Raw genomic sequence first — 15,353 nt, 5'->3', positions numbered from 1 at the left:
TTGGTGTAGGCAACCATCTCACAAATATCTATCCTTGGCCCAAGGCCATCTAGGGCAAGGATGGTGGATGGTTTGGAGGAATCCAGAGGTCTTGAGCTTGCAGCAGTGAGCCAGACATAGTCCTCAGAGGTGTTCGGTTTGGCTTGCACAAGTTTTAATCAATCATTTTTCAAATTGTTGCCAACATTTAAAAATTCCATAAAACACTCCAAATTTCTCATTGTTCATAAACAACTAGGAGATCTGGCCATACTAACCCCACATTTGCACAGGGCTGTAACTGCCTGGAGCCAACAGGAGCCCTCTGTGCAGAGCAGGTGCATGTCCTCTGGTACTCATGGTTCCCTCACTCCCAGTTGTACCATTCCCGGCCAGCTTCCCAAATCTATGCTGCCTGCCTGGCTCCTGTTGGTGTTGGAATTTGAGAGCTAGCTCTCAGCACTTTGGGTACATCTCTAAGGCCACATCTTCCTCCTAGAGAATGAACAACAATCCTATAGCAGAGGAGGCTGACGCTTTCTTCTTTGAACCCAAAATCCTGTTTTCTGGTTCTAATAATTCACTTTTAAAAAAGATTTATTTATTTATTTTAGAGAGAGAGAGTGGGGAGAGGCTGAGGGAGAGAGAGAGAATCTCAAGCAGACTCCCTGCTGAGCACAGAGCCCAACTCAGAGCTCAATCCCAAGACCCTGAGATCATGACCTGAGCTGAAACCAAGAGTCAGACACTCAACCAATTGAGCCACCCTGGTGCCCCTCCCACAATTGACTCTTGGAAGGACAGAACCCTGGTGAGATTGGAGAAGGTGGGAAGGGAGAAAACTCATCACCCATCTTTAAGACAAAAGGGTACAAAGAGGAACATGAGCCTGAGGTCCTGGGACAGACAGTGGGTAGAGGACACTAGTGTCTATTTGCACAGGGACATCTGTTTGGAGCCTTTCCTGTTAACTTTTGACCTCAGGGAATGGATTAGTCCTTTTAGAAGGACCCTTTAGCCCTGGAATATAGGCCTAAGCTGCCTCTTTACCTGGGCCCATCCTGTCCTAAGCCTTTCAGAAGAAGGAAGAGATCTCTCACCTAAGGCACTGGCTTCTCAGCATCTTCCAAATCCTTATTCTGTTTACTGTAAACAGTTCCCTGACAGAGGATCTGGCAAAATGCCCCAGAGAACAGAGATGTTCTTAGTCTTTCTGCAGTTGAGAAGAAATCTGAACCAGCATGAACATTTTTTTTTTAAAGATTTTGTTTATTTATTCGTGAGAGACACACACACACAGAGAGGCAGAGACACAGGCAGAGGGAGAAGCAAGCTCCATGCAGGGAGCCTGACATGGGACTCGATCCTGGGACTCCAGGATCACACCCTGGGCTGAAGGCAGCGCTAAACCGCTGAGCCACCCGGGCTGCCCCAGCATGAACTTTAAAAATTAAATAATAAGTCAGCAGTGGAGCCCCTAGCCCACCTTTCTTATCACCCCTATTACATCATCCCACTTCCTTGCTTGGATGCCTTGGATGGTTTCCCCACATCCTTAAGATAAAGTCAAAACCTGTCATGCCTCATACACTTGTGTCTGACATGGCCCACGCTGACCTTTCGGGCTTCATCCTGCCTTTCTCACTCTGTCACTTTCTGGTTTCAGCCATGTGGCCTATTTCAGTCTATGCCCTGTCCTGGCACACGGCCTTTGCACACACTGTTCTTTCTTCCGTAAGTTTCTTCTCTTCTTCTGTCTGGCTAACTCTTGCTCTTCTTTCAGATCCTAGCCTAGCTGTTCTTCCTTGAGAGTTTTTCCTGATGCTATGATCCATCTCCTAACACCATCCACTCCTTTCTTTTTTAAACACTTATCACATAGAACATTATATTCACTCATGTGAATATTCCATTAATTATCCTTGTCCTCCACTAAGCTTCAAAAGCTTTCTAGAAAAGGAACTTTGACTATTTTTGCCCTCTATTATATCTTCAGTAACTGGCACACAGTAGGACCTCAATAAATAAGAAGGAAATGAATGAATGAATCTCTGCCAGCATCTACAATCTCTAGGGAAGCCTGAGCTTCATTCATTCGTTCAGCAAATGTTTAAAGGTGTCTGTCCTTATGAAGCATTGAAACTATGTGCCATGTTGAGATGCAAAGATAATGAAACACAGTTTCAGGCCTTGAGGCATTCAATGCCACTACTGCTCAGAGGAGAGAGGGAGCTGCTCCATGTAGTGGAGTAACAATGGCTGCATGGAGTGGGGGTGGGGATGCCCAGCCAAAGGGTATGGAGGACTGCAGGCAGCAGTCTGTAGGGGCACGGGGGCAGGGAGAGTCACTGGAGTCCTAGCCAGCAGGGAGGATGAGCCAGCAAGTAGGTCAGTTGTCTGAAGGTAGATCCTATTCCCCCCACTTATCTACTCTAGGATCTCAGGACACTTACTCAGCTATTCAAAGCCTGATTTTCCCACCAGTGAAGTGCAAATGATAATGGCCCTCTCCTGTGTGGTTGTGAAGATTAGATGAGTTAATTGAGAGAGAGATATAAAGAGCTTGGAAGAACATCTAGACACACAGGAGCACCATGGGTGCTGACTGTTGGGATCCTGGGGGAGAGGGAGGTGGGCAGGTGGTTGGGGTTAAGACCTAGACTGTGGTGGGTCAGGGTGAATGGCATAGAAGGATCTGGAATCCATTAGAAGTGGAATCAACAGCAGTTGGAAAAATCACTGGATGAGGAAAAGTCATAAATGGGCCTGAGGTGGGTGATGGGAAACATTTGTTTGGAGAGGAGAAATGATAGGGGCCCACCTCATGCCAGGAGGGGTGCTCAGTGGGCCCTCACACAGCCCTGTGGGGCAACTCTGCTATGTCCCCATTGGACGTGGCACTTCCTGGGAATCTGGACACTGAGCTCAGAGACGCGGATAAGGCTGACAACAAAGGCAATGCCACGGGCAGCAATTCCACAGGACGCTGGCTCTTAGAAGGTCAGAGGATGTGTTGGGGAGAGAAAGGAGAGGGAGAAGAAAAATCAGAGAAAGAATGTGCAAGATTCAGAGGTAAACAGGGGGAAGACAGAGTGGAAGAGAGGGGTAACGAAGGGAGGAGGTTGGATGAGGGAGAAACAGAGACAGACAGGAGGGAAAGGGGCAAGAGGGGATGGAGAGAGAGAAGGTGCAGGGAGAAAAGTCAGCACTGAACCAGAGGAAAGGTTCACCCGCTGAGGCCCTCTCTTCCCTGCACTCCTCCTGGAGGCCCCCTGGATCCTGGGTCCTTGCCCATCAGGCCTCTTAACTTGGGGATGAGCTGGGTGGGGGGATCTGGGACAATATTCACACTGTCTCAGAGGAATGTGCCTTTCTTCCTTAACTGGAAGGGTCTCTGGCTGTGGGGTTTTCCAGGAAACCTTTCTGCTCCCCACCATGCCTGAGGCAGTTTGGTTCTCCTGGTGACTTGGTTCTAGTGTGCAAGGGAAGAACACTAACAGAGGCCACTCCTCACACGTGCTCCAGCATGGGAGGCTCCACCCCATCACTGAATCCCCACTCCTTTCTCCCCTCACCAAGCCCCCATCTCCATACTTCATTACTCCATCCTTTTATTGCCTAAATAAGATTTATTTTTTAAAAGATATTTATTTATTCATTCATTCATTCATTCATGATAGACAGAGAGAGAGAGAGAGAGAGAGAGAGAGAGGCAGAGACACAAGCAGAGGGAGAAGCAGGCTCCATGCAGGGAACCTGATGCGGGACTCGATCCCGGGTCTCCAGGATCATGCCCTGGGCCAAAGGCAGGCGCTGAACCGCTGAGCCACCCAGGGATCCCCTTAAATAAGATTTAAAAACAAAAACACATTACTGAAAGTTTCAGATGATCCATTGACCTCATCTGTTCTGCTTTCATGGAAGAGAACTTCCCTTTCCAGCCCTGACCTCTCTGTCTGTGGATGACCCTCTCGCATAATCTGCTTCTTGACTTCCCTGATGCCTGCAGAAAAATGGTACCTTCTCTCCTCTGTGGCTTCAGATGGCCTCAATTTATAGTTGTAGTGCCTCAGAAAATTAAAACTAGACTTGCAGATAACCAAATCCACCTTCTTCAATGTCCAGGCAAGCTGAGCGGGACCCAGAGGACACCAGCTGCCTCCCCCTCCCCAGCCACCATAGAACCTGTGCACAGCATCCCTCCTAGAGGTAGAAGCTGGGATGCAGGTGGGAGCCTCCACTGATCCCATTATCTCTGCTGTACTCTCCCACCTCCTCACTTTCCCTTCTCCTTCTCCAGAGTCCCATCCCCCCTTTAATGTCCTTGTCCTCCAAAGACCAGAAAAGTTCTAGCCCAGGATTTGGATGTATCTGTGAACTTGCTCCTGAGTAAGTGGCCCTGGGAGCCCTCTGCTCAGGTGTCCCTCCTTCTACCTCTCCCCCAGGTCTCCTATCCACAGCCCGGCAGCTGGACAGAGAGAACAAGGATGAACATATCTTGGAGGTGAGTAATGGTACTGAACTCATTCACTGGATTCTAAAACCTCCTGAAGGAGTCCGAGCAGAAGCCTAGCCAGGCCTTGGGGCCACTAGCATGTCTCCAACCACTATGGCTGAGGAGGGCACTGGGCTCAGGGCGGAGGAGTTTCTTAAGCTGAGTCTTGCTGTGGTTGGTGATGAAGATTATCAGAGTCTTCCCTGGCTCTCCAGCACTGGGAAGGGAAGGAATCTGAAACTTTGTCTGGGCTGGGCAGGAAGCACTGGTTGATTAGTAAAGCCTGCAGCGAGTGCAGGAAAAGGGAGCGGTACACACGGTACACGCGTGCTATGGCTTCCAGCCCATCCCTACAGTCAGAGGGAGAGCCACCCAAGGTCAAGCACTAGGTCAGGAGCTGAGCCTGGATGAAAACCCAGACCTTTGTTCTCTAGATCTGTGGATTCTAGGATATTTCTAAAATCATATAAACATCTCTGGTGCCCATTCCAACAGGGGGAGTCAGTCTTGACCCACAGGGGAGTAAATCAGAAGGAATCTAGTGCCCCCTCTAGAGCTATTCATAGCTCATGAACAGGCATTTCTTCCAGGCCTAAAGACATCAGGTGGGAGGGGCACACATTCTTCAGCAGAACTGAAATAAATTGGCCTTCTCTGCTCCTAGCTCTGGCACATTCCCTTTGTCAGAAATAGGTATTATTAGTAAGCAGCTGCTGCAAATGGCCTTCTAGGGACTGAGGCATCCTCCCTAGTTCAGTAGAGGTATTTATCTTTAAACACCAAAATATTTAAAATATTTAAAAAATTCAGTACCATTTAGAGTGGAAATGTCCTATCTTGCATGATGCCCTTGGGGCTATTGATGCATGGGCCGATTTGCCCCAACATGAAATAGCCCCTGATTCTGAAATTGTTTTAGTGCCTTTTCTCTCACTCTGGATTTCATTTCATGCATCGGTCCACACGCCTGACTCAAAAGGTACCACCCACTCCTTTATATACATCTTCTCATTTGTTTTTTCTAACCCCCAGTAGCTTAAGGAAACCAGAGAACAAAGCTTGTGAGAATTACAAGCAAATAAAAAGTAAATGGTCTCTGAGAAATGGCCCATGGGCCTCCTGAGTAAAGAGCATCACTTTTCTCTAGAGCCTCTGTGGCTTTTTTTTGTTTTTCTTCTAATTCTTACTAGTTTCTTTTTTCTGTTCTTGCTGGCTTTCCTGTGGGCGAGGTTACCAGAAAGCTGGGTTCCAAGTAGGTGAAGTTAGGATAATAAAACTCACAAGCATATACCAAAGAACAGACTGACTCCTATTTCCAGGCCGCTGAAGGCAGGGGTCACGTGGTAGGGTTGCAGTGGGTGGTGATGCATATTAACTGCTTCACACTTGGCCATTCATACTCTATTCTGTCCCCAGGTGACTGTCCTGGACAACGGAGAGCCCTCCCTAAAGTCTACGTCCAGGGTGGTGATACACATCGTAGATGTCAATGACAACCCCCCTGTGTTCTCCCACAAGCTCTTCAATGTCCGCCTTCCGGAGAGGCTGAGCCCGGCAACCCCTGGGCCCGTGTACAGGCTGGTGGCTTCAGACCCTGATGAGGGTCTCAATGGCAGAGTCACCTACAGTATCGAGGAGAGTGATGAGGGGAGCTTCAATATTGACCCAGTCACAGGCATGGTGTCATCCAGCAGCACCTTCATGGCCGGGGAGTACAATATCCTCACGGTGAGGAGGGGATGGAGGCCACAGAGTGGGGAGAGTCATAACTGGTTAGTGATTTTCTTTGAGGATACAGGAGAAGGGATACAGCCATCAGGCATGGTGGAGGTGGTACTCCCTTCTCTGGCTTTTTCTGAGAGAAATGGGAGCCCTGACATCAGCGAAAGCATCAGAATTCTTGGCCTTTCTCTTTGAAGGCAATAAGGTCCTTACCTGGGAAATCTGCTCTAGTCTTAGAGGTAAGGATTTTGGTGAGAGTAGCATAGACTTTGGAGGTAAGCCTGCATTCCAGCCCTAGCTCTGCCATTTTATACCTGTGTGGCTTTGGACAAGTCACTGAACCTCTTTGAACCTTTGTTTTACCATCTGTAAAATGGAAATAAGAACATTTTTCTTGTAGGAAGCCGATATAACATGTGGCTAAGATGTGGACTCTCATGTCTGACAGCCCGAGGCCTCCCATCCTGGGATCCAACCCCGGCTACTTGCTGGCCAGGCAGATGATCCCAGGGAGCTGAATTCAGCACGCTGAATGCACTTCCTCCTGCAGAAGGGAGATACAATGGTACCTCTCTCAGGGCTGTCATGAGAATTAAATTAGATATTGCATATATTGCTCTTAGAGCAGGGTGGGATACTAGTGAAAGCTCCATAAATTCTATTTAGTTTATGTTTATGGCCCATTATGTACAGTCCAGCTCAGGAACGCACACCTTAAGGCTCTGATAATTTTTTTGCTACGCTTGAAGTTCTTGAGCACAGGTTGTTTTGCTCACCACTGTGCCAGCAGCAACTAGCATGGTGCCTGTTTACAGTGAGCCTTCAACTGTGTGTTGAATGAAGGGATGAGTAGATAAAAGTCCAGCTCCACTAGTCACAGGGTACTCTGTCTCTTCACTGAATACCTGGGTCTTCTTATTTCTTGGCCCCAATCCTACAGACACAGCCTCCATTTCAGGTTTGGCTTCTTTTCAGATCAAAGCAACAGACAGTGGTCAGCCACCACTCTCAGCCAGCGTCCGGCTACACATCGAGTGGATCCCCCAGCCCCGGTCCTCATCCATACCACTGGCCTTTGACGAGCCCCACTACAGCTTTACAGTCATGGAGACAGACCCTGTGAACCACATGGTGGGCGTCATCAGTGTTGAGGGCCGACCCGGGCTCTTCTGGTTCAACATCTCTGGTGAGAGCTCTAGGAGGGCCAGCCCCTCCATCCTTATAAACCAGCCCTGGTCCACATAGCACAGTCCTCTGAGCATTCTCATTCAGGTCATGCTCCCTGGCAGCCCCTCTTTTGTCTATGATTGGTGACTGTCTCTCCCCTTATTCTCTGGGGCAGTGGGTGAGTAGAACCACCACTTCTGCCAAACTGGCCTTCCACACCAGCTATGATCTCAGGAGAACCTCCATGGTCTCACTGGTAGCTCCCAGGCAGAAATGGGCAGAGCCACAGTTACTCCAAGTGCTTGGAAGACTCAGGAGACAGTACAAGTTTTGTGTTTCCTCTCCTGCCTCAGTGTGAGATCCATGTCAAGCTGCCATCATTCACCATGAGCCTGAAGACCAGTGTACTCTGGGGCCATGCTTGATATTCTAATCCCAGGTTCCATCCTCACAATCAGGGAAAGTGTCCATTCTCTTTATAGGTCTCTAAATAGAGACCAAGCTCTTTTGGTCTTCTCTGAAATTCCTTACTGTCTCTAAACGAAGATTTTATTAAAATATCTGGGAAGAGGGAATCTCAGACCCTTTTGGTAATCTGATGATCCATTTGGGAATCTAATGAACACTCAGGCCCTCTTCCCCAAAAGATGTGCATGTGGACACACCAACGTTTGCACACAAATATAAGGATTTGTAGATTCTCTGAAACCCAGCCAGGAATTTCAAGAACCTCTGAGAGTTTAAGTACCACATGAACCATGGAGTTCTATTATAGAGATTCCCACCCTGGTTCAGAGATTGGATGTACACCTGTCCCAAGCTTTTTGACCTCTGGATCTACTTTCAATTCTGATTCACCATTTTTTTTGTTTGGATTTTTTTTCTTTTGTACAAAATCAACACATGTATTCTGTAGATCATTTAGGAAACACTAAGAAATGCAGAGAAGAAAATTAAAATCATCCGAACTTCCACTAGTCAGAAGATAATCCACTGCTAAAATGTTGATGTCTTTTCATTTAGTTGTTTTTCTTAACACCCCCCCCACACACACTTATATAACCTTTTAAAATATAATGTGAACATATTTCTATGCCACTAAACAGATTTCTATTTAGTAGGCATTTAAATAGCTGCATATTAATTCCATATTTAGATTTGTATAGTTTATGAAATCAATTCCCTCCTGGTGAACGGAGTTATTTTCATTTTTTCCCTACATATAAGCTCCTTTAGACTATGTAAACTATCTGAAAAGCCACAATGTAGAGCTCCATTATTCATGCATGTTTCAGTCCTGGTAGCAGAACACGTTCTATGGCAGACACTGGACTTCCTCTGGCACTCTTCAGTCCTTAAACATTACCTTTTTCTGTACCATCACTTAGATCTTTAAAAATTTGACAATAACTTGACAGGATCTACTATCACCTCCTCTAAATCTGCTAGCCAAATCCTGTTGCACTACGCGGCCTTCATCATTGAGGCCATGTGTGCTTTTCCCCCCTGTTCCCACTCCAGGTGGCGACAAGGACATGGACTTCGATATTGAGAAGACCACAGGCAGCATTGTCATCGCCAAGCCTCTTGACACAAGGAGGAGGTCGAGCTATAACTTGACCGTGGAGGTGACCGATGGGTCACACACCATTGCCACTCAGGTTAGAGGCCTCCCCAGGGACTCCTGAGCCAAGATGGGATGGGAGGCCTCCTTGGTTGGGATGAAGCTACAGAAGGTTTTCAGTGGATGTGGTGTATCTCAGAGGGCACTGAATTTGGAACCAAAATTTTGTCTTCCAGTCTTACCTGATATGCCTTCTATGGTCTTGGGGCAATTCTTGTTCCCATTGTGATCTCTGGTAATGAAGGACTTTGTCTAGATGAGCAGTTTTCATTTAAAGACAGAGTTCCATAGGGGCTACCATGGCTATGAGGAATGATGGTAAGTGGGGCCCTAGATTTCTACCCTAGTTTCAGCCAGAGTTCTATCTGTTTCATATGTTGGAATTTCACAAAAAATTTCACTTGAAGAAAAGGCCCTTTTAACCAGAATTTTGTTTTTAAAAACCACTACACTGCATGTGATTTCAAAGCCTTGGGATTTTGAAATCCTGTTTTTCACTCAACAAATATTTACTGAGTGATGGCTGCGTGCCAGGCACTGTGCTAGGCACAAATGATATGGTGAAGAACCAGACAGACAAGGTCACTGACCCCCTGGAGCTTACAGTCAACCTTCTCTCTCATTCTCCTCCCTAGGTCTACATCATCATGATTGCCAATGTTAACCACCATCGCCCCCAGTTTCTGGAGGCTCATTATGAAGTCAGAGTTCCCCAGGATACACTGCCAGGCGTTGAGCTCCTCCAAGTCCAGGCCACAGATCCAGACAAGGGCAAGGGCCTCATCTACACCATACATGGCAGCCAAGACCCGGGAAGTGCCAGCCTCTTCCAGCTGGACCCAAGCAGTGGGGTCCTGGTAACTGTGGGGAAGTTGGACCTGGGCTTAGGCCCTTCCCAGCACACACTGACAGTCATGGTGAGTAAACTGAGAAATCAGGGAAGGATGCACTTGCATGTGGATGTGTGGGGGTGGACATATATGGAGCAATGCTGAAGGTTCTCTTTCCCCTGATGAGCCAGGTGTGCTGATGCTCATGATGATCCATGACATGAGATGTGACATTTCACAGCCTGACAGAGGCAGGCTTAAGGGATGCTTGAGAGTAAAGAAGAGGGGATAGCTGCCAAAGAAGCTCCTGCCACCCTGGCTTTCTCTGAGCTCACTCTAATACCCCCCAACAGTTCTCTCCCTGCTCCATGACTGCATGGCCACAACATGGACTGACACAGTGTCAGAGATGGGAAGAACCAGAGACTATTCGCCCTGGAGCTAGCACCATGATGAGGGAATGAGGTGTGCAGGGCACAGAATTGAAGAAGGATTCACTTTCAGGGTTTGGTTCCCGCACTTTTATGACCCTGAGAGTGAGCCTCCTTCAGTCTATGCCCTGCATGCCTAATGTGTCTCACTCAGTCCCAACCCTGACCTGACTCACTACTCTCATACCTGAGGCCCACAGAGGCTCACTATCATGCAGTTCTTTATGAAGGAACCAGAATCAAAGCTAGCCTTCCTGACCCAAGGTGCAGCATTTTATGTGTCAGTTTATCATCCTTTGGGCACATTAATATACATTAAAGGCTCTGTAAAATCCTACAGCAAAGAAAACTTTAACTTCATTTAACTCAGTGCCTCTTAAATTTAGTTGACCAGAGAATTTTTTTTTTCCTGTCTAACATGTTAAAATCTTGAAGAACTAATATTTTCTGAGACCTAATTTGGAAAATACTGTTTCTGTGCTTATCTCTGCCTTCCTCCTAAAGTGGGATTATCCATGAAAATAGTCAAGCCTAATAATCACTAATTTATAAATTTATTTTAAAAAAGAGTATAAAGGGGAGCAAAATTTAAAGGAATACAGAGAGTTACAATTAGGTATATTTTTCACTGGCATTCTATCTCATTGACCTTAATTTGACCCTGCCTTCTTGCAGTCCTTTCTCTGTTCATGGCATTATCCCTTTGGGCCCATAGGTCCGAGACCAGGAGATGCCCATCAAGAGGAACTTCGTGTGGGTGTCCATTCACGTGGAGATGGAAACCTCCACTCACCTCGCTTCACCCAGCTCCACTATGAGGCAAGTGTTCCTGACACCACAGCCTCTGGCACAGAGCTGCTCCAGGTCCGAGCCATGGATGCTGACCGGGGAGCCAATGCTGAGATCCACTACTCCCTCCTCAAAGGTGAGAGGCCTGACAATGAGTCCAGACTATGAGGGAAGAGTTTATGGCAATAAGAAAAACCACTGCAAGTCAAATGCCAGGCTTTCTAAATTTTGGCAAATATCATTTCTAGAGTATTCTCTGAGCTTATAATTACTTAACACACTTCCAAAGATGGTAAGAATAATAACTAAGGGCCTATTTAGTAATGGGAGAATTTATGTACATATTATATAAATTCACCAACAATTGTATATGTGAAGGATGTTTATGAAGTCCACGTAACATTTTAAAAGGTAATACCTTTTGCCTTTACAATAGAAGGGACCTATAAATACTTTATAAGATGTATGGGACAGTTTTAGGAATTACATTTAGGAGTAACATTTTCTGTTAAAGCTGTATTGTGATTTTATATCTATTATATGGTTTTCCTCCTCTCATAAATGGGAACAATATTCTTTGTGCCAGAAAGCCTTTTATAAAAATTAAAAGAGAAAATGTATGTTAATATATCTTGTAAACTGTAAAATATTATATGAATGCTAGGGGTTTATTGCTATCATTGATAAGTGTTAATTACACATAATTAAAGAAACAAAAATTATAATACCTAGTATCTAGCTAATTATTAATAATTTTAATGTTTGCTAATTCATAATTAATGATATTTAATAATTATTATTATCTTTAATAAAATTAATACTCCATAGTGCTAGATGTTGTGGAGGGACAAAGTGAAGATGACTTGCTCTTTGCTCTCATAGGGCATAATGTTCATTTATTGCTTATAAACTTTCCAGAAATCAGAGCTTTTACATTTTTTTTTAAGAAACAGAAGTTGTTATACCTTGCCATGCGGCAGAAATCTATGCATCACTAAAGAAAAATAATACAAATTCTAACCCATTAATTGCTTATTTTTGTGATTTATGGAGCATACTCACATCTTTTATATCATTTCATCTCATTGACAACCCCATTGATGTATTTTATCTTACAGATAAGTTAAGATTCGTTTTAAAATATTCTTCTGATTATAGAAGTACCACATGCTCATTTTCTAAAATATGGGAGAAGCAGGAATACATAAGGAAGAAAATAGCACTCAGCCATAGTTTTCAGTATAGACAAAATAATTGTGTATATTTCCTTCCTATCTTTTTGGTGCATCTTTGCCTTAGTGAGATTGAAATGAATATACAATTTTGTGCCCTAATTTTTTTCTCAGCAGTATAATCTAAATTATAATTACCCGTAGGTAGTTTACTTGGCTACTTTTAATAGAACTCCTTTTAAATTACAGTCTACCTACTGAAACTGTATTCTTTGATGGAACTTAGGGTTTGTATCACAAGGGCAAATTAGGAAATCATCTCACTAGTCAACTGGACAATAGCTTCCATAAATGGGGGGAATCAGATGGAATGTTCTGTGATGAAGCCTAGCTATTTCTTTGCATTGAAATAATAAAATATGCACCTGAATGATAAGCAGAATAAGAATAGTAAAGAGCAATACTTCCCTAAGTGGAAGACCTGTACCCTTGCTGGTGAGCAAAATTACTCAGGTGTTACTAAGAGCATTAAATAGGTAGTCATCTCATCATAAGAAAAAAATCGTGCCTATGTGAGATGATGTTAGCTAAACTTATTTTGGCAATCATTTTGCAATATGTATGTATGTACGTCAAATCATTTGCAGTACACCTTAAACTAACACAGCATTATATGTCAATTATATCTCAATAAAACTGGGTGGGGGAAATGTCAGTTATGCAAGATGAAATTCTAGAGATCTGCTGTATGACATTGTGCTTTTAGTTAACAATACTGTGCTATAACCTTAAACATTTGTTAAGAGGTAGATCTCATGTTATCTGTTCTTCCTATAAAAAGAAAGAGAGAGAGAAGGAAGGGAAGAAGGAAGGAAGAAACTGTTGCTGTTTAAATGAGGTCAGACTTTAAAAACTGGTAACTTTGAGAAACTATATTTTTAGGGAAATAGAACTAATTTTCTACATTAGATTTTGTGAATCATATAATGTATAACCATAACTTTCCTCAAAACTTAAATTTGAAATATTATTATGCATTTATCAAAATAAATATTAAAATTTAAAAGGCCTAGAAAAAAATAGGCAATCAGATGTGGAGAAAGTACTCTCCCTTGATTCTCATTTGGGCTTCCTGATTAGTCAAGGACAAAACTTTTCCCAGGTACTAGAATCTCTATAATTCTTCTCTAGTCCTTGCTACTCTGTTTTTACTGTAGGAAAAGGATAGGTCTCAGGCTCACATCCTTTAGCAAGTAATAGATTTTATCCAGAATTTAATAACTTGTTTAATGACTTGTTTCTATGGTAACCTCTGATTTTATGACAAGCAATAATGATTTTCTTTTTCTTTTTTTATGATTTTCTTTTTTTAAAAATAGCAATACAAAAGTTGCCTGTTAAAATATTTTAAGTTAAAGAAAATGAATCAATTTAAAGGAAAATAGCCATTAAATAATGGTACAAAATAGTAAAGGTAGAGGCTGGATATTGAAAAAATTGCAAAGGCAATGTGAGACTGTCTCAAGTTTAGGAAATCCAAGTGTGGTAGAAAGGGCATTTGACCAGGAGCCTCTGGGTCTGTGTGTTCTATCCAGTTCCTCCCCACTTAACTCTGTGCCACTCAACCCCCAAGCCTGACAAGGACCTTCCCACCATAGACTATATGGGGGAGCAGATAGTGTAGTGTTTTAAACTCACCTATAAAAGCCACCACTGAAATAGAGTGGGGTGTGCTTTTCCTGAAAAGTATATGTTTCCTTTCTTTCAAGACCTTCTATAGCTTTGAGTTTTTTGTGGGGTTTTTTGAAAGATTTTACTTATTTATTCATGAAACACACACAGAGAGAGGCAAAGACACAAGTGGAGGGAGAAGCAGGTTCCTTGTGGGGAGCATGATGCAAGACTCGATCCCAGGACCCTGGGATCAGAACCTGAGCCAAAAGCAGACGCTCAACCACTGAGCCACCCAGGTGCCCCTATAAGCTTTGATTTGTAGCTTAGTTTGTGACCCCAAAACTGAGTAATCATTGAAGCTGCCATTTATGGAGTAGCTACCATGTGCATCACATAAGGTATTTTATAAAGTAGGTATCTTCCCTATATACTATATCATAACTAAATCCAGAGTAGCATAACATGTAGATTTTGTCCTGTCCAAGTTTTGTGTAATAGCCCCTTTACTGATCTATAAAGCCAAGTTAGTCTCTCTTGTCGTGCGGCAAACTTCAGTTTGTCTTGTCTTTTGTTTCAGGGAACAGCGAGGGTTTCTTCAGCATCGATACCTTGCTAGGCATCATCACTCTGGCCCAGAAACTTGACCAGGCAAATCACGCCCGGTATAGTCTGACAGTCAAGGCAGAAGATCAAGGCTCCCCACAGAGGCATGACCTGGCTACAGTGATCATTAATGTCTACCCCTCAGATAGCAGTGCCCCCATCTTTTCCAAAGCTGAGTACTTTGTAGAAATCCCTGAATCAATCCCTGTTGGTTCCCCAATCCTCCTTGTGTCAGCTACAAGCTCCTCAGAAGTTACCTATGAGTTAAGAGAGGGAAACAAGGATGGTGTATTCTCCATGAACTCATATTCTGGCCTCATTTCCACCCAGAAGAAACTGGACCATGAGAAAATTTCATCTTACCAACTGAAAATCCGAGGCAGCAATATGGCAGGTGCATTTACTGATGTCATGGCTCTTGTTTACATCATTGATGAAAATGACAATGCCCCCATGTTCTTAAAGTCCATTTTTGTGGGCCAAGTTAGTGAAGCAGCTCCATTATACAGCATGATAATGGATGAAAACAACAACCCCCTTGTGATTCGTGCCTCTGACAATGATAAAGAAGCTAATTCCTTGTTGGTCTATGAAATTTTGGAATCAGAAGCTTTGAAGTTTTTCAAAATTGATCCTAGTATGGGAACCCTAATCATCATATCAGAAATGGATTATGAGAACATGCCCTCTTTCCAATTCAGTGTCTATGTCCATGACCAAGGAAACCCTATCTTATTTGCATCCAGGCCAGTCCAGGTCATCATCAATGTCAGAGATGTAAATGATTCTCCTCCCAGATTCTCTGACCAGGTATATGAAGTAGCAATAGCGAAGCCCATTCATCGGGGTATGGAGCTCCTCATCGTG

At 44.1% G+C, this 15,353-nt stretch overlaps 1 protein-coding gene across 1 annotated transcript in view; it reads left to right on the top strand.

Moving 5' to 3' along the window:
• The window catches only part of FAT2 (FAT atypical cadherin 2), an 81,195-nt gene that overhangs the window by 26,844 nt on the left and 38,998 nt on the right, over positions 1 to 15,353 (top strand). The window contains 8 exon segments of the mRNA XM_041747060.1: positions 4,425 to 4,483; positions 5,891 to 6,202; positions 7,172 to 7,382; positions 8,885 to 9,024; positions 9,623 to 9,904; positions 10,964 to 11,018; positions 11,021 to 11,173; positions 14,461 to 15,353. Of these exon segments, the coding sequence (XP_041602994.1) occupies positions 4,425 to 4,483; positions 5,891 to 6,202; positions 7,172 to 7,382; positions 8,885 to 9,024; positions 9,623 to 9,904; positions 10,964 to 11,018; positions 11,021 to 11,173; positions 14,461 to 15,353 (2,105 nt within the window).

Source organism: Vulpes lagopus, chromosome 3 (assembly GCF_018345385.1).
Source record: "Vulpes lagopus strain Blue_001 chromosome 3, ASM1834538v1, whole genome shotgun sequence".
In the NCBI taxonomy this organism is placed as follows: domain Eukaryota; kingdom Metazoa; phylum Chordata; class Mammalia; order Carnivora; family Canidae; genus Vulpes; species Vulpes lagopus.
The sequence above is the reverse complement of the archived record's forward strand: the minus strand, read 5'-3'. Positions and strand labels throughout refer to the sequence as shown.